Consider the following 20,552-nt stretch of genomic DNA (forward strand, 5'->3'; position numbering starts at 1 on the left):
TCCAACCGGCCTCAAAACTGCAGACCACTTGTAACTACACCAGCCCAGGACCTCCAAATCCGTATTCTTTACCTGTGGGATCGTGTGAGACCAGTCACCCGGACAGCTGATGGAACTGAGGAGTATTTCTGTCTGTAATAAAAGCTCTTTTGAGAAAAAAATCATTTTACCAGTGGGTGGGCCTATGCCCACCCATGGCTGCGCCCCTGCCCAGTCATATGAAACCCATAGATTAGGGCCTAATTTATTTATTTCAATTGACTGTTTTCCTTATATGAACCGTAAAGTAAAAAAGTAAAATCGTTGAAATTATTGCATGTTGCGCTTTATTTTTGTTCAGTATAGCATTCAATCTCACTGGTCAGTTAGGCCTACACCTGTTGTTCTATTTTCAGACAGAGGTGTTACAATGGGAAGAAAATTCATGTAGGTGTTTTGTGATGGACATGGAGTGTGATGTGATTGTTGTGTGTTGTCAGGGCTGGACCTGGAGGAGGGGAAGGAAGGAGGGTCATGGCTGGGGATCAACAAGAGGGGCAAGCTGGCTGCACTGACCAATTACCTGGAGGGAAGGCCCAATCCAGACGCACAAGGAAGAGGTGAGGACCAACTTGGATGAGAATATACCCACTGAGCAGCCCGATATGTACATTTTTAGGAGGCAGTGTATTAATATTCAGTGCATTCAGAAAGTGTTCAGACCACTTCCCTTCTTCCCCATTGTATAACCTTACAGCATTGTTCTAAAATTAATACAATTGATTATTTTCCTCACTAATCTACACACAATACCCCATAACGACAAAGCGAAAACAGGTTTCGAAATTTTTGCAAATGTATTAAATAAATAGCAGAAATACCTTATTTATGTAAGTATTCAGACCCTTTGCTATGAGACTTGAAATTGAGCTCAGGTGCATCCGGTTTCCATTGATCATCCTTGATGTTTCTACAACTTAATTGGAGTACACCTGTGGTAAATTCAATTGATTGGACATTATTTGGAAAGGCACACACCTGTCTATATAGGTCCCGCAGTTGACAGTGCATGTCAGAGCAAAAACCAAGCCATGTGCTCAAACGAATTGTCTGTAGATTGTGTCGAGGCCCAGATCTGGGGAAGAGTACCAAAAAATGTCTGCAGTATTGAAGGTCCCCAAGAACACAGTGGCCTCCATCATTCTTAAATGGAAGAAGTTTGGAACCACCAAGACTCTTCCTAGAGCTGGCCGCCCGGGCAAACTGAGCAATCAGGGGAGAAGGGCCTTGGTCAGGGAGGTGACTAAGAACCCGATGGTCACTCTGACAGAGCTCCAGAGTTCCTCTGTGGAATGGGAGAACCTTCCAGAAGGACAACCCGTTTCTGAATGTCCTTGAGTGGTCCAGTCAGACCTTGGGCTTGAACCCAATCAAACATATCTCTGGAGAGACCTGAAAATAGCTGTGCGGTGATGCTCCCCATCCAACCTGACAGAGCTCAAGAGGATCTGCAGAGAAGAATGGGAGAAACTCCCCAAATACAGGTGTGCTAAGCTTGTAGCGTCATACCCAAGAAGACTTGAGGCTGTAATCGCTGCCAAAGGTGCTTCAACAAAGTACTGAGTAAAGGGTCTGAATACTTATGTAAATGTGATATTTCAGTTTTTTATTTTTAATAAAATTGTGAAAATATCTAAACCTGTTTTTGCTTTGTCATTATGGGGTATTGTGTGTAGATTGAAAGAAAAGCAATTCAATCAATTTTAGAATAAGACTAATATAACATGTGGAAAAACGTCAAGGGGTCTGAATACTTTCTGATTGCACTGTAGTGTTAATATTTAATGGAGCTGGAATGGTCGAATGGATGGAAATGAACCGCTTTTTGAAGGATTCATTCACTAGCAATAGCGCCACAGTAAGTGAATAGTAGTGTCAGCCAGCCTCCCTCGCCTCCTCTGTTTGCACGCTACAGTGGCTCTCCACAGTCGTTCTGTATCAGAGCTGTCTACTGCCGATGCTCAGCCCCACAAGGGAAACACCTCCTTGTGTAATAGCAGTTTTCAAATTGTTTTATTTTCTTCAAGGCCACATTTCAGGCTTTTTCCTGACACACTTCATTACTGTAGTGCAGGTCCCCCATCTCGGGTAGTAGCCTGTCCTCCTAACCGCTAACTCGCAGTGCTACGTAACATGGACACTATCTCGAATGTCACTCAGTCCAAGACCTATGTTACATATTTTACCTCAAAAATCCTCCACGTAACTGCGTCACAATTTGCTCAATTTATTTTTATTTAACCAGGTTAGTCTTGTTTTCAAAAGAGACCTGGACCAATAAGCGGTGTTGTGTCGATCATATTGGATAGTATAACTAAATGTGTTTGTGGTTACAAAACCAAATAGCCAGCCAACTGATAAATCTACTCTTGCTATGTCCAGGGGGCCTGCCTAACTGGTCTGTAACCTCTCTGAAAGTGTCCATTTAGTGTGAATGTAAGAATAATGTTGGTTCTATGTGTTGTAGGGTTCCTGGTGTCAAATTTCCTGACAGATCAGAGCCAGGACAGCTACTCCTACCTGAAGAGGGTGTCATCTGAGGGACATCTCTACAATGGCTTCAACCTCCTCACCGCTGAGTTCAAGTGAGTCAAGAGTTTGGGCAGACTGATCAGGAGAGGTGTTCTGGGTTTGATGGAGCTCTGAGCAAAACAAAAGACCATGGGATGGGTTGATTAATATTTTTGGTGAGGTTTGGCCTTACTACTCAACACACCTTCTGCATTGTTTTTATTTCGTTAAGTGTGCTTGCTGGAAAAAAGCACAACTTTATAAACTGTTTACAGTTATTATTCCGCTGGAACCTTGTGAGCGTTGCGTTATTCGAATCCGGTATCAGGATAAATAAAAAGCAAGGTCTGCTAACTTTCTTTAATTATGTTTAATTACTGCAAGCAATGAATGGCAAATGCAATTTTCGTATATACGGGTTCGCTGTATCACCGCGCAGGGTTGAACAGAGAACTGGCAGGAAGTACGTAAACAGCTGTTCTTATACCGTGATGACATAGTTCCAACGCGTCTGCGCGGTTTAAACTTTGCCCAGCCTATCGCCGTTACTCAGACTGGTCCCCTTCTTTCAGATGTCCGCATCTGGTCGTTGCGTAGATTAGATCCGTCTTGTGCCGCTACACTCAAACAGTTCCTTATATGGTATTGTCCAGTGTCCTAACCTCCCTGGTTGGCCTGGAGATATGCACCCCTCCCCTCTCCAGATTGACCACAGCTTTTATGGCCTGTGTTGGTCAGTCCTTACACACATCTGTATTGTTTGTGTGTGTGTGTAACAAAACAAAATTCATCTTCAAACAATATGCTAGCAGGCTATAGTGCATAAACATAAATCCTAACAACCTTTAGCGCCAAAACCGTTAAAGCTACCGACTCCAAAACAACGTTTAAATGTGAAGACTACCACTAGTCAGTGTGCTTGAAAAAAAACTTTGATACTACTGATACTTTTCACACTACAACAATATTTGCATAAATCCCAATGCATTTCATTGGCCGTAGATTTGAATGGTAAAACTATGCAGTGAACTAGTCTTCAACCGTTTAAGCGAGAAACGCTATGCAAACGTCGAAACTCGCAGGCCAGTCTGGAATAGGTTGCTTGTATACAGCTTTTTGATACCATGTATACTTGTTGAACTATAACCGTTTTAAATGTGCATAAAAGCTCCATAGGCTTGAATGGATTCGCAACTGCAAATTTAATACGTCTCTTTTATCGCCAAAACAAAAGATGCCCAAGCTTTAGCAGACGAGGTGTGGAAATGTGCCCCCCACCCCTTCGGCCTCGGAGGATGCTAGCTCGGATGAAACGACATGATGATTCAGAATGGAGATTGACAAGGGTATAACAAAAAATTGTAGAGACACTTTCTGAACGCATAATCAAAATGTATTTGCTGTTTAATCAACTCCATGAAGACCAGAAAGTCACAAAGAGACGACTGACAAAGTTAGAAAAAGACCACGCTGCAATTCTGGACGTCCGCGAGTACGTGGATCAAAAGCACAAGAAGTTGGAAGACGGCATTTCGAAACTTGAGGAGAAATTAGATTCTCACAAATGTCCAAAGGTGCTCAAATTTTAGATTGCAAGGTTTCCCGGAGGCTGTGGAGGGAAGAAATGCCATCTCTTTTCTACAGGAATGGATTCCCAAAATCCTGGATCTACCCCCTTCTCTGCTGCCTGAGCAAAGGCAGAGCTCAAGAATGGAGGTGCTGTAATCAGGATGATGTTGATTTAAAAAAAACTAAATTGCCCCTATTCCTATTTCATATTTGAGGGATGATGGTCATCGTCTGGTAAAAGTTTTAATTTATTCATCATAGCTTGATGTCTTTTTTCCTGGGGTGCTTGGGTGTGTTTTTGGTCATCACTTTTGCAGCTGCGCGACACAGGTTTCGGGGCACCTTGGGGAATGCCGATTGGTTGACATTTTAGTGTACTGGTAGGCGTGGCTGAGGGTGACCATGAACGCATCCTCTTTTTAAAAAAAAAATATATTATTCAGAGACATGCTCAAATGGGCCTAAATAGTCCTGTCTTTTTTATTGCCGATGTTTGTTGCTTTGATTCCCATTTTATTTTGTCTCAACTGACATAATTTTCATGTTACGGGGATCCATGCACTATACGTATAATTTAGATTGAACCTAATTCGGGTGATGCTATGCACAGCAGGTACATCTATTTTAAAGACTAGCGTCTAATGGGTATGGGGTTTTTAACTTTCAGTTCGGGAGGAGGTTGTGGTTGTGGTTGGGAGTTTGGAGTTTGCCAAAAGGCACCTAAAGGACTCTGATGTTGAGAAACAAGATTCTCTGGTCTGATGAAACCAAGAATGAACTCTTTGGCCTGAATGCCAAGCGTCATGTCTTGAGGAAACCTGGCACCATCCCTATGGTGAATCATGGTGGTGGCAGCATCATGCTGTGGGGATTTTCTTTCAGCGGCAGGGAGACTAGTCAGGATCGAGGGAAAGTTGAACGGCGCAAAGTACAGAGATCCTTGAAGAAGACATGCTCGAAAGCGCCCAGGACCTCAGCCTAAGGTTCACCTTCCAACGGGACAACGACCCTAAGCACACAGCCAAGACAACGCAGGAGTCTTTTCAGGTAAGTCTCTGAATGTCTTTGAGTGGCCCAGCCAGAGCCCAAACTTGAACCTTATCGAACATCTCTGGAGAGAACTGAAAATAGCTGTGCGGAGACGCTCCCCCATCCAACCTGACAGAGCTTAAGAGGATCTGCAGAGAAAAATGGGACAAACTCCCCAAATATAGGTGTGCCAAGCTTGTAGCGTCATACCCAAGAAGACTTGAGGCTGTAATCGCTGCCAAAGATGCTTCAACAAAGTACTGAGTAAAGGGTCTGAATACTTTTGTATTTCAGGTTATTTTTAATACATTTGCAAAAATGTCTAATTACCTGTTTTTGCTTTGTTATTATGGAGTATTGTGTGTGTGAGGGGGGGGGGGGGAAACAACAATCAATGTCAGAATAAGGCTGTAATGTAACAAAATGTGGAAAAAGTCAAGGGGTCTGAATACTTTCCGAATGCACTGTATAAGGCCCAAGTAGATTTGTTGGAGAAAAAATGTGAGATCTGGAAAATAAACATAGTATAACATTTGACGACTCAACTCTACAAAAATTTGACTCAAAGCGATTGGAATATAACAACCTGACGACCTATAAAGCAGAAAACACATTTAGGAGAACAAAACAAACCTACTATGAACATGGTGATAAATAAGTAAAGTTGCTTGCTTGGCAGATAAGGCGAGAGGAAGCTAGTAGAGTTATTAGCTCTATTAAGATGTCCAACAACAGTTGTTCAGGGTCCTGAGGCAATTCATCTACTCTTTAGAGAGTTTAATGAAACGCTGTCCAATTCTGAAAGGGATATCCCTGCCACAATGCATGAGTTTTTGAACAAACTCAATTGACAAGCTTTAACTGATGAGGATCGAAAGGGTTTTGGAGAGAGATTACATCTGAAGAAATTAGGGAATCCATTTTCAACACTGCTGGGAGAAAATCACCAGGGTTAGACGGATTTCCTGTTGAACTCTATAGAACATTTTTATCCAAACGAATTCATCCTCTTTGCAATATATTTATTCATGCCATAGAGACAGATAAGATACACTTGAACAAGCACTGACCAATATCTTTATTGAACACTGCATATAAAATTGTTGCTGAACTCATAGCTCTTAGACTAGATAAAGTTCTTCCCGACTTGGTTGATATGGACCAAAGCGGCTTAGTAAGAAACCGCTCTTCTCCTGATTTAATATCAGAATATGATTTAACATAATGCATTATGTAGAGAATGACCAGGAATCTGTAGTGGTGGCTTAATAAGATGCGGAAAAAGCTTTTGACCGCATAGAATGGAACTACTTGTTTAAAGTTTTACGGAGGATGAATATTGGACCTAAGTATGTCGGTCTGATTTAGATGACTGTACAAATGTACGGTAGCTCAGATCCTGACTAATGGAAATGTATATGGCACCTTTTCAGGATATAAAATAAACCTATCAAATAGTATAATCATGCCTTAACCGAACGGCTATGCAGGACCTGATTTTTAGACCAGCCGTTTTCTTGGAGACGCCAGAAAATGACTGCAAATTGCAAATTCCTTCTGAAATGAATAAGACCTATCAACTGAACTATATTCCACTTCTCAAAAAGGTTGGGGAAGAGTTAGATAGATGGCTGGATTTACCAATTGCTCTTATTGTGTTGGTTAATTGTGTAATTATTCTACCTTTTTTATAACCTTGGCCTTTCCTATTACCAATGTTTTATTTTTTTCTTCAAACAACTTAATAGGAAGGTGTCTTCATTTCAGTCGAAAGGGAGACCTCCCAGAGTGAAACTCAAAACTTTTCTATACTCAGGAGTGCTTACTCTATCTGACTTCCAGTTGTGTTTCGGTTCAAGGCTGTGTGGGTGGGTATGGCAAGATACAACAACAAGTTCACCCTCTTGGAGACAGACAGAGGAAGTGAAGTGTCTTTCCCCTGTTTCATGGGCATCTATACCTTATATTAGCCCACCTAAAGCTTTGATGGGTCTCACAAACGACTTTAATTAAAAACACTAAATATGGAAGTCTGTAAACAGAAGGGCGTATGTATATCTATATATAACAAACATCTTTCTATAATTATTATACCCATCTTACACAAAGCCCTCAGATGGTATTACAATTTCTTGGTGAAACAAAGGAATTAAAACATTTGGTCATCTGTATAGAGAAGGTGAACTATTATCCTTCCAACAAACTGGCATCTCACTTGTAGTTACAGTGCATTCGGAAAGTATTGAGAACCCTTGACTTTTTTCAAGTTTTGTTACATTACAGCCTTACACTAAAATGGTTTAAATCGTTTTCTTCCTCATCTACACACAATACGCGATAATGATCGAGTAAAAAACAGGTTTTGGACATTTTTGCAAATTTTAAATAAACTGAAATCAAATTTACATAAGTCCTTCAGGCCCTTTTACGCAGTACTTTGTGGAAGCACCTTTGGCAGTGATTTAAAGCCTCGTGTCTTCTTGGGTATGACACTACAAGCTTGGCACACCTGTGTTTGGGGAGTTTCTCCCATTCTTCTCTGCAGATCCTGTCTGTCAGGTTGGATGGGGAACGTCACTGCACAGCTATTTTCAGGTCTCTCCAGAGATGTTTGATCGGGTTCAAGTCCGGGCTCTGGCTAGGTCCCTCAGACTTGTCCCGAAGCCACTCCTGCATTGTCTTGGCTGTGTGCTTCGGGTCGTTGTCCTGTTGGAAGGTGAACCTTGGTCCCGGTCTGAGGTCCTGAGCGCTCTGGAGCAGGTTTTCATCAAGGATCTCCCTGTACTTTGCTCCGTTCAACTTTCCCTCAACCCTGACTAGTCTCCCAGTCCCTGCCGCTGAAAAACAACCCCACAGCATGATGCTGCCACCACCATGCTTCACCGTAGGGATGGTGCCAGGTTTCCTCAATCTTGGTTTCATCAGACCAGAGAATCTTGTTTCTCATGGTCAGAGTCCTTTTGTTACAAGCGGGCTGTCATGTGCCTTTTACTGAGGAGTGGCTTCCGTCTGGCCACTCTACCATAAAGACCTGATTGGTGGAGTGCTGCAGAGATGGTTGTCCTTCTGGAAGGTTCCCCCATCTCCACAGAGGAACTGTAGAGCTCTGTCAGAGTGACCATCGGGTTCGGGTTCACCTCCCTGACCAAGAACCTTCTCCCGCAATTGCTCAGTTTGGCCGGGCGACCAGCTCTAGGAAGAGTCTTGGCGGTTCCAAACTTCTTCCATTTAAGAATGATGGAGGCCACTGTGTTCTTGGGGACCTTCAATGCTGCAGAAATTTGTTGGTACCCTTCTCCATAATCTGTGCCTCGACACAATCCGGCCTTGCAGCTCTACGGATAATTCCTTCGACCTCATGGCTTGGTTTTTGCTCTGACATGCACTGTCAACTGTGGTACTAATATAGACAGATGTGTGCCTTTCTAAATCATGTCCAATCAATTGAATTTACCATAGCTGGACTCAAATCAAATTGTAGAAACATATCAAGGATGATCAATGGAAACAGGATGCACCGAGCTCAATTTCGAGTCTCATAGCAAAGGGTCTGAATACTTATGTAAATAAGGTAATTATGTTTTGATTTTTAATACATTTGGGAAAATAATCTAAACCTGTTTTGGCTTTGTCATTATGGGTTATTGTGGTGTGTGTGTGTGTATTGATGAGGGGGAAAAAATAATTTAATCAATTTTAGAATAAGACTGTAATGTAATAAAATGTCAAGGGGGCTGAGTACTTTCCAAATACAATGTATATACTTGAAGACAACTACACTAACTAGGTCTAGTCCAGGATATAGCTAGCTCTGGTCCACACTTTGTAGCTCTGGTCCAGGGCGTACCTAGTAGCTAGCTCTGGTTCAAATACGCAAACATTCTAGGTGGACTAATACGTCAAACTTCGCCATTGTTAGCCAATACAGAGAGCCAGGAGATGCTCTCAACCAATTATCTCCCACAACTCAACCAATCATCTCCCACAATACTTTCCCCTTAGCCCTCCCCTGCATTCTAGCACACCACAAGCACAGAGCCACGCCTCCCATAGAATTCAATGGTCCCTCCCACCAGTGGCGGTTCTTGCTTGTATGGCTCCCTGGGCGAACTTCCATTCTGCGCTAACTAAGTTTTATTCAGACATTTGGAACAACACAAAGAAATAATCATAACATATAAAAATATATACAAAAATTAGACTTATAAATATCAAAATAAAGTATAAAAGACAAATGGAAACAAATGTGTTGATTTGGCACTCGAGTGTCAATACATTACCCATCCCATAACACTGTCAACCAAGAGTCAAGACTAAACCAATTCACCTTGGTGGTGTGCAGACTGGTTTTATATTATTCTTAACGATTTCACACAAACCAGAAAAAAATGCAACATGTCTGTGAAAATATATATTCACAGTATTATGAATGAATTGTGGCTTAGTTGGTAGCATTTCGTGTGACTGATTTTACTAATTGCATTAGTACTGCACGAAGTTAGAGGTGCTCTATTTGATAGATTCCCCCACTCCCCATACCTGGGGCTTCCAGTGGGGACATTCAAGACATGCCCACCCAGCTGCAAATCAACCCCTAGTCCAAGGCACATGTAGTTCTCAGAGGATTTTCTACCAAGCCTTTAAGGTTTAGCTATTTCTATATCGCATATTCCTTTTCAGACCCTAGGGCTAGAGGTCGATTTGACATTGGGCATAAGTGTCTGTTACCATGTGTTCTCTCTGTTCCCGTCTCTTGTTGGGCTGGCTGATGATGAATCAGGGATGATAGTGCCTTATCTCCAGGGTCCATCAGAGGCATGAGCTACAGCCACCTGTTCTCTCTCTTTCTCTCTGTCCCTGCCTCTCTCCAAACACAAAAGAAACCTTGAATTGAAGAAACCGTCATAAGAATTCTGAGAACACCTGTACATTTTCTTCCTTTACCAGTCAGGCTTGTGAGGGCAAGTCAAAAGCTCTAAGAATTCTTTGACAAAGGTAACCCAGACAATATTTAATGTCGGGGACTTTTTCCCCTCTCTTTCTGTTTCCTCTCACACTCTGCAGCAGACAGTGTGATTTAATTTGATGGCCTTGCGATGTGGACTGGAGAGAAAAAATTAAAGTGTGTCCCTCTGAAACTAAGACCGCTGTCATGAAGGGGGCTCGATAGACATGCCATCGGCATGGCAACAGGGTTTCAGGTCTCATTTTGGAAGTCAGGGGGTTCATGAACAACTTTTCCCACTTCCTGCCAGGGGAAGCAGGGTTTTCCCTGTGGATCGAGGGGTCCTGATCAATATCCTGCTGACGTGACCTAGAGCAGGAACGGCACAGTGCGTGAGCAGATCTCTCGTTTTAATCCTCCTCCTCTTCCGTTGTTTCCAGGTATTCTTTCTCCACATCTACACGTTTCTCTCCCCTCTCTCTACATTGTGTGTATTATAGCAGGTAGAGATCTCCGCGGGTTGTGTTCTGTTGTGTGTTAACAGCAGAGCCTTTCAGGAATGCAAATGGCCTCATTAAGACCAGGAGTTATGTACGTGTTATATGTTCCTGCTGCTGCCACCCCTGCGGCAAGAGACTTAACGAAAGGAGACCTCACTGCCACCAGAAATGTGTGTACACACACACACACACACACACACCGTGAGATGTCAGCCGAGAGAGAGCAACAAGTAATATGTGTTTCTTTGATGTATGCTCTGGCCTGGCCAATCATCTGGCTCTGAAATCACTCCATCCCTCTCTGTCTGCCTGGACCCATGGGGCGTCCTGTCGACTCACTACAAGATGTATGGATGCTGACAGATAGGACCCTGCGGTACGCAACGGCATAATAAAAACAGACATTGGATGGCAGCTGCTGTGACTGTAATGTATTTGGTTGTAGACCTTTTTTTTTATATATATAAACAGGCTCATTATAGAGCTATTAGTTTTCCCTCTCTGCACAGTGAAACAACAGTGATGCGTGTTGGTTAGAGACAACCCAGAGGAAATGCTGTCTGCGGCTGCTCTGTTTCCGAATCGATAATTAAGTCTTGTCTCGTGGATACAGAGGAGGGCCCTATATTACAATTAGTGGATTTGTCATCCCATCCTTAACCAACATGATGATTTATGATAGGATGGTGATGTGGGACAAGATGTGTGGAGGCCATTTTAAACATCCTCTGTATTCCTTCCTGTTGTATAATGTATAGGCAACTGCCAAAATAAAGCAAACACTTGAGCAAATGAGGGATACAAATAGTGACGTTGTGGTAAAACAAATCGGTGAGGAAATTCTGACCATATATAAAAATGCCCAGTTGCCCATTTATTTCGGCCACCATGGCAAGAAGAAGAGATCTGTGACTTTGAAAGAGGGGTCTCAAAGGAGCACAGGGGGTTTAAGTATTAATATCAAACAAATTAGGTAAATATGTAATTTTTATATCACACGCCCTATTAAGACACTTTATGTTGTTGTTTACTTTATTTTGTCCGTTACTGTATATTAGGGCTGTGATGGTCACAACTTTTGGATGACTGTAATTGGCCAGCCAAATGACCACAGTCTCTGTAATAACCGTTCGAATAGCACATTTTTTTTAATGAATGTTTTTGAACATTTTCACCTTTTCTCCGCTCCTGACTGCAAGTAGAACTGGCGTTCCCAGTCGAGTCAATGATGGCATAATGGGTGAACTGGTGGCCATTGTGAGCAAACCAGGAAATGTACCCATCAAAATGGGTTGTGACTGGAGGGAGTAATGTTACGACTGAAAGCAGAGCTGCAAACTCTCACGTATTGGTCTTTAGAACACACACGTCTCACGGCACGCCTCTTTTAGCTCACGCATTGGAAAGTACTACTTTTATTTTTCCAATTAGTCCACAATACCAGGCAGCCATTGTGAGTGTACCCATGAGTTTACCAGTCAAATTGCCAGGGTTAGGGGTTCCAAGCCCATTCTATTCATTGTTTGCGACAACATCTTGCTTGTTTCAGCAAGCAAGGTGTTGTAAGTTTCAATGGTATCGCAAAGGACTCAACCACGGAAATGCCTCGGCCATCCCGTTTTCAGTCAGATGTTTGTCGTCGCAAAGAAAAACGGTTAATTTTCATGACTATCTTCACCCATAACCGTCGGTTATACGGTAATTGTGCCATTCCCACTGTGTACGTCATTGGGGATGCAGTAATAGGAAAAAGTGTATAATTTGTATGTTACTCATCCAACTGAATAGAACTCTAAATGTCTCGACTTCAAGTTTGGCATGATTTATATTATGCCTTCCCTTAATTACGTTGCTTGTTAAACCAGTATTGCTTTTATTAATAATCCATAGCTCTTTCGATGGGTTTGAATACTTTCAATCCAGTTGGCGAATTTGCATGCATACGTTTCCCCTCTGACTGAGCCTTGCCTTGGTCGGAGCTAATGATGTACACTGAGTGTACAAAACAATAGGAACACCTGCTATTTCCATGACAACGACTGACCAGGTGAAGCTATGATCCCTTATTGATGTCACTTGTTAAATCCACTTCAAAGTGGACCAACTTCGAAGTGGAAGATACGGGTTAATTTAGGTTTTTGAAGCCTTGAGACATTTTTGACAATTGAGACATGGATTGTGTATTTGTGCCATTCAGAGGGTGAATGGGCAAGACAAAATATTTAAGTGACTTTTGAGTGGGGTATGGTAGTTGATGCCAGGCACACCAGTTTGAGTATGTCAAGAGCTGCAATGCTGCTGGGTATTTCACGCTCAACAGTTTCCAGTGTGTATCAAGAATGGTTCGCCACCCAAAGGACATCAGCCAACTGGACACAACTGTGGGAATTATTGAAGTCAACTTTGGCCAGCATTCCATGCAACGACAAATTGAGGCTGTTCTGAGGGCAAAAGGAGGTGTAACTCAATATTAGGAAGGTGTTCAAATCAATCATCTCTCAATTTTAATCGCAAATGCCCTCAAATTATTTTATCAATGGCAGCCAAGCAGCACTCGGTATTGTCATACACCGAGCCATCTTACTTTTCCTGTGCTTCTTTCGACTTTGATCCAATCTTGTGTACATATTTATTCATTCAAGTCTGTGTGGTGGAAGAAGATTATCTGTTTAATCTGTCAACTGTCATCTCAAAACATCCAGCCTCACCGAGCCTTCCTAATACCCAGCAGAACTTATATGTTTAAAGTATACATTCTCACCCACTTTTTAGAAAGTGGGTTGTTCGTGTGGTCTGCAACTGTGGTGTAGCTTTTGGCAGGCTTTTGTTTTTCCTTTTTGAAAAGGGTAGCAGCAACTGGTTTCTGTGGTGAATGGTTTATTTCATTTTGATGAGTAACAGTAATGCATATTCTCTTTTGTCTCCCCCCAAAACCAGTATGCTTAACCCAGCTACTACAACAATCACAACAGGCAGTTGTAGCAGTAGGCCTTTAGTCCCTGGGCTGATCTCTCTGTCTAGCTCAGTGGTTCCCAAACGTTTTATTGTCCCGTACCCCTTCAAACATTCAACCTCCAGCTGCGTACCCCCTCTAGCACCAGGGTCAGCGCACTCTCAAATGTTGTTTTTTGCCATCATTGTAAGCCTGCCACACACACCCACTATACGATACATTTATTAAACATAAGAATGAGTGAGTTTTTGTCACAACCTGGCTCGTAGGAAGTGACAAGGAACTCTTATAGGACCAGGGCACAAATAATAATAATTTTGCTCTTTATTTAACCATCTTACATATAAAACCTTATTTGTTCGTCAAAAATTGTGAATAACTCACCACAGGTTAATGAGAAGGGTGTTCTTGAAAGGATGCACTTAACTCTGCAATGTTGTATTGGAGAGAGTCTGTCTTATAATTTTCCACAGTCATTGCCTGTATTTAGTTTTCATGCAAGAGAGGGCCAAGAATCCACTCTCACATAGGTACATGGTTGCAAAGGGCATCAGTGTCTTAACAGTGTGATTTTCCAAGGAAGGATACTCTGAGCGCAGCCCATTCCAGAAATCTGGCAGTGGCTTCTGATTTAAATTCAATTTTCACAGAACCGCTTGTTGCAATTTTGATGAGGCTCTCTTGTTCAGATATCGGTAAGTGGACTGGAGGCATGGCATGAAAGGGATAACGAATCCAGTTGTACTCGGGTGCTTCGCTATATCACATTTGACATTGTCCGTAAGCTTGAGTTCATTTGCACACAAAAAATCATACAATGATGGAAAGACCTGTGGGTTGTCCTTGTTAATGCAGACAGAGAAGAGCTCCAACTTCTTAATCATAGCCTCAATTTTGTCCCGCACATTGACTATAGTTGCGGAGAGTCCCTGTAATCCTAGATTCAGATCATTCATGCGAGAAAAAACATCACCCAGATAGGCCAGTCGTGTGAGAAACTCGTCATCATGCAAGCGGTCAGACAAGTGAAAATGATGGTCAGTAAAGAGAACTTTAAGCTCATCTCTCAATTAAAATGAACTTGTCAATACCTTGCCCCTTGATAACCAGCGCACTCATGTATGTTGTAAAAGCGTTACATGGTCGCTGCCTATATCATTGCATAGTGCAGAAAATACATGAGAGTTCAGGGGCCTTGCTTTAACAAAGTTAACAATTTTCACTGTAGTGTCCAAAACGTATTCGCAACGATACCTCCCAATCCCACTGATGGTTCTCAATGTTCATCAGCCCAATTTCAACAAACCTGAGGCCGCTCAGCACAGCAGCAAGGAGCAAAATAAGGCACTGCTTAAAAGCTTCAGAATAATGTACTGCATTTCATTTATAAACATCTACTATCCTGCTGCATATAGTGATTATCATTCTGGCAGCTAGATCTTCAAAAGTGCTGTTTCTGAAGCTTCACAGAACTTTCTTTTCCTGTTGGTAGTTAACGCTGTCCATTGCTAGCAGCCAACTCCTGTGGTTCCTCATCTCAGCCCAAATCTCCCTGCAGCAGAACTGATGAGGTTTTGATATTCTCGTCAGAGCGTGTGGGTATCAGAAATACCTCGGAGTCTGAGATATCCACCTGTTGCCTCCGGAGTAAATTTGATGCCCGCCACAGAATGCAAAAGTAGCCATTGTGCTTCAAGGTGAGACTATTGAGCTTAGGCCTCAATCTATCGAAACAGTATTTCACACAGTGTGTTTGTCTGAGTTGGGACTGAGAGTAATCTACATAGCTCCATCTCTTCCCAGCCCAATGAGCCCATAGCATAATCTGGCCACCTTTCTGCAGGGTTGCAGTTTTATATACTATTTAGGAGAGGGATATCAAACCAGAGTCAACTTCAGGCAGCGAAGTTGAAAATATTGTACCCATGGAAGGAAGCTACAAGGCATTGACATGAACAAAAGCAAAAAGATGGTGGTTTATGTCATTACTGTAGTTACGTTGCAGAAAGTTTTATATATTGTTTGGCTTTAATCATTGAGACATTGATATTATTATTTTTTTATGTTTTATTGAATGTTTAAAGCATGCAATATACTTGCAGTGAAGCCGCTCAACAACTACATCACATTAGTCATCTAACAGACTCCCATCCAGAGCGACACACAGAAACAACCAGGGTCAACGCCCTGCTCAAGGGCACGTTGACAGATCACCCACAAGGTCAAAAACAGGGACCCTAACCAGCGATCCATCAGCCTCCGGCCCAAGCTCTCAACCGCCAGCCCTCCAAGATACCCCTCCACAGTTCCCCAAGAGCTCCCCTCAACCATCCGAGAACCCACCCCAAGAACATTGACTTTTTTTTTTTAAGAATTCCATTCCCACCCCCAAGACCCCTCCCCCCCCCATGCACAACCAACCAACAAATTAACAAAAGAGAGACAAAGGAAAACAGAAAACAACAAGGACAACAAAAATCATAACAGCAAGGCCAACTGAGTATGTTTGAGTGCATGTATGACACTATTTACCTGTGTCCATGTATGTTCACATGTGTGCATTTGAATGAGAGTGTGTGTGCATATGCATGTGTACAAACACCTGCATGGCATCAACCTCAGGCAAACCGGCATTAGCTGTAAAAACATTGCCCCTCGGTGTCATTCAAACTTATTTTTTATACTTTTATCTTTGACCGTCATTCTATCCCCCGCCCAGCAACTCCACTCCCACTTGTCTCCAATTCCACATCCCAGCCCCTCTCACCTATCTCTGCTGGCCACCCTCTTCGGATTTCTACGTATTATATATCTTTCAACTATGCTGTGATGTTTAACATACAATTTCTATCTAATTGAATCCACAGATTGTGAGTTGAAGATAAATACTTTTACTAAGGGTATTAGTATATTAGTAATTGACTGACCCGGTCTCTCCAGATGTACAATTTCTAGGGTCAATTTTAGATCAATGTTATGTATTTTTAGCCATTCCTGAACCTGAGACCAGAAACGGGCTACTTGAGGGCAATACCAAAATAAATGGTCTATTGATTCTGTATCCTCACAAAATCTGCAGAGCTTCAATGATTGTATGCCCCAAATATTCAACATTTTGTTGGTGGCAAGAATTCTATATAATAATTTTAGCTGAAAAGCACGAAGTCTTGAATCTTGTGTCGTTTTATATACAGTTGAAGTCGGAAGTTTACATACACCTTAGCCAAATACATTTAAACTCAGGTTTTCGCAATTCCTGACATTTAATCCTAGTAAAAATTCCCTTAGGTCAGTTAGGATCACCACTTTTATTTTAAGAATGTGAAATGTCAGAATAATAGTAGACAGAATGATTTATTTCAGCTTTTATTTCTTTCATCACATTCCCAGTGGGTCAGAAGTTTACATACACTCAATTAGTATTTGGTAGCATTGCCTTTAAATTGTTTAACTTGGGTCAAATGTTTCGGGTAGCCTTCCACAAGCTTCCCACAATAAGTTGGGTGAATTTTGGCCCATTCCTCCTGACAGAGCTGGTGTAACTGAGTCAGGTTTGTAGGCCTCCTTGCTCGCACACGCTTGTTCAGTTCTGCCCACAAATGATCTATATTATTGAGGTCAGGGCTTTGTAATGGACAGTCCTATATCTTGACTTTGTTGTCCTTAAGCCATTCTGCCACAACGTTGGAAGTATGCTTGGGGTCATTGTCCATTTGGAAGACCCATTTGCGACCAAGCTTTAACTTCCTAACTGATGTCTTGAGATGTTGCTTCAATATATCCACATAATTTTCCTTTCTCATGATGCCATCTATTTTGTGAAGTGCACCAGTCCCTCCTGCAGCAAAGCACCCCCACAACATGGTGCTGCCACCCGTGCTTCACGGTTGGGATGGTGTTCTTTGGCTTGCAAGCCTCCCCCTTTTTCCTCCAGACATAACGATGGTCATTATGGCCAAACAGTTCTATTTTTGTTTCATCAGACCAGAGGACATTTCTCCAAAAAGTACGATCTTTGTCCCCATGTGCAGTTGCAAACCATAGTCTGGCTTTTTTATGGTGGTTTTGGAGCAGTGGCTTCTTCGTTGCTGAGCAGCCTTTCTGGTTATGTCGATATAGGACTTGTTTTACTGTGAATATAGATACTTTTGTACCTGTTTCCTTCAGCATCTTCACAAGGTCCTTTGCTGTTGTCCTGGGATTGATTTGCACTTTTCGCACCCAAGTACGTTCATCTCTAGGAGACACAACACATCTCCTTCCTGAGCGGTATGATGGCTGCGTGGTCCCATGGTGTTTATACTTGCGTACTATTGTTTGTACAGATGAACGTGGTACCTTCAGGCATTTGGAAATTGCTCCCAATGATGAACCAGACTTGTGGAGGTCTACAATTTTTTTCTGAGATCTTGACTGATTTCTTCTAATTTTCCCATGATGTCAAGCAAAGAGGCACTGAGTTTGAAGGTAGGCCTTGAAATACATCCACTGGTACACCTCCAATTGACTCAAATGATGTCAATTAGCCTATCAGAAGCTTCTAAAGCCATGACATAATTTTCTGGAATTTTCCAAGCTGTTTAAAGGCACAGTCAACTTAGTGTATGTAAACTTCTGACCCACTAGAATTGTGTACAGTGAAATAATCTGTCTGTAAACAATTGTTGGAAAAATGACTTGTGTCATGCACAAAGTAGATGTCCTACCTGACTTGCCAAAACTATAATTGGTTAACAAGAAATTTGTGGAGTGGTTGAAAAACGTGTTTTAATGACTCCAATCTAAGTGTATGTAAACATCCAACTTCAACTGTATCAACTCATACCCCCTGTACCATGGAATCGGTACATCAAAAATTTCTTTACAACTATTTTGCAATCTGTATGGCACAGCTGTCAATATCCTCCTGGTCCTCAAATGAAACTGGTATACTTTCCTATTTATGCTATTTTTATTTCAGCCGCCAACTTTATATTGGGCAGACAGACCAGTTCCCTGCCTCCTCCCGCTGCCGCCATCTCCATTTTTGGGATAATGCTGTAATCAATTGTTTGTACTCTTGGATTGAGCGGACCTTCCCGTACAATTCTGAGAACTCCATGAAATACATAACTACCATTCCAATTTATAATATGATTTACAAACAAAATACCCATAAATACAGGTATTTTTTCAACCAGCACGATTGTGTTCAGCCATAATATTTGTTATATCTTTTCAGGGGGATGAAATTGAAATTGTAGCCAGCTCTGCAATGCTTTTTTCAAAGTTTCTATTTTTTTCAAACAGCATCATTTTCAATTAATCGAAAATGAGACATGGCAATCTGCACAAAAGGCAAAAAAGGCAATTTTTAAACAATGGATGAGCTTTTCTTAGTATCTACTTGAGAGCCATTCAAGGTTCAAATAAAACTTTTTAAAAAGTGAAGCTTTTAGAGAGGTTTAGTGCTTTTATATTTAATAATCTCAACCCACCCAATTCATTATATAGATAGGCACGCTTTATTTTTTTGTGGTTTATCGTCCCAGATAAAGCTAAATATTTTTGGCTCGTATTATTTGAAAAACAAATTATCAGGAGTAGGCACAGCCATAAGTAAGTGAGTAAACTGAGATGTCAGAGTTAATCGGTGTAATTTTCCCATAAATAGTTGCAGGATCTTGTCTATTTTTACAAGTTTTCTATTGAAATTCATTGTGGAGAGCTCATTTATATATTTTGTGATATGAATACCAAGTATGTCTACTTCACCGTCAGCCCATTTTATAGGTAGACTGGAGGGTAATGTATATATATATATTTTTTTTAAGATCAATACGTAATATTGTACACTAAACATTTCTGGACTAAAACCTAATTATGATATCTAGATCTTCAATTAAACATTGCAGGGGTCTAGCTTGCGGACTTAATATAAAACTTGAGTCATCCGCATGCATACATGGAAACTTTTTTTCCTTTTTTTGATATAAATACCAGACTTGGCTTCTTAGATGTTTCATGATGTACTATTATTTCTATTAGTTGTTGTCGTATATTATCTCCAATGTATCGTTCATGAAAATACCTGTCTGATCAGGATGGACAATAGCTGGTAAAACCTTTTTAATTCTGAGTGCTATGCATTTTGCATCGCAACATTGAAGTGTAAGAGGCCTTCAGTTTTTTTAGACTGGATCTTTATATTTGCCATCTGGGTCTTGTTTTAATACCTGACGGACTACCATTCTATAGGAGTAGTTAAAACAAGGTAGCAATGGCGCTTCGGGTATATATAAAAAAAAAAAGGCTTGATATACCTCTACTGGTATGCCATCAATCCATGGGGTTTTGATATTCTTTGGTTTGAAGATGGTGTAATGTTAACAAAATTGCATTCATATTGTCATTTTCCCACAGTGTTTTTACTAACACACTGGCCTACTTAAATTCCTCTGCCCAAGGACATTTACACCGTATGAGAAACAGTAACACCAACAGAGAGAGAACCTTGGCCTATTCTTTTCCCAGCTTAATTGCTTACTGTGGCATAAACAAATGTACTATCTCGGACAGCAGACAGGCAAATTAGCTTGTAATTAATTGTAAGAGATAAACATTTAGCGGACAGCGGAACCCCTTATGTCAGACAAAATTGATTCTGTCAGTCCCTCTGTCCGCGGCTATTTGCAGATGTTATTATCAAACGAGTCTCAATCTCACGACAGGAAAGTAATCTTCTCTCCTCTTATACACTACATGACCAACAGCTCGTCGATCATCTCATTCCAAAATCATGGGCATTAATATGGAGTTGGTTATAACTGCTATAACAGCATCCACTCTTCTGGTAAGGCTTTCCACTAGATGTTGGAACATTGCTGCGGGGACTTGCTTCCATTCAGCCACGAGCATTAGTGTGACCGGGCACTGATGCTGGGCGATTAGGTCTGGCTCACAGTCAGCATTCCAATTCATCCCAAAGGTGTTCGATGGGGGTTGAGGTCAGGGCTCTGTACAGGCC

At 41.6% G+C, this 20,552-nt stretch overlaps 1 protein-coding gene across 4 annotated transcripts in view; it reads left to right on the plus strand.

Annotated features, from left to right (window-relative positions):
* tango2 (transport and golgi organization 2 homolog (Drosophila)) overlaps positions 1-20,552 on the plus strand; it is a 52,625-nt gene that overhangs the window by 21,232 nt on the left and 10,841 nt on the right. For all 4 annotated transcript variants that reach the window (XM_071402808.1, XM_071402810.1, XM_071402811.1 and 1 more), the window contains exons 4-5: positions 480-599; positions 2,507-2,624. In XM_071402808.1, coding sequence (XP_071258909.1) covers positions 480-599; positions 2,507-2,624 — 238 coding nt within the window. The remainder of the gene's footprint in view (positions 1-479; positions 600-2,506; positions 2,625-20,552) is intronic.

This window comes from Salvelinus alpinus, chromosome 5 (assembly GCF_045679555.1).
Source record: "Salvelinus alpinus chromosome 5, SLU_Salpinus.1, whole genome shotgun sequence".
NCBI lineage: Eukaryota > Metazoa > Chordata > Actinopteri > Salmoniformes > Salmonidae > Salvelinus > Salvelinus alpinus.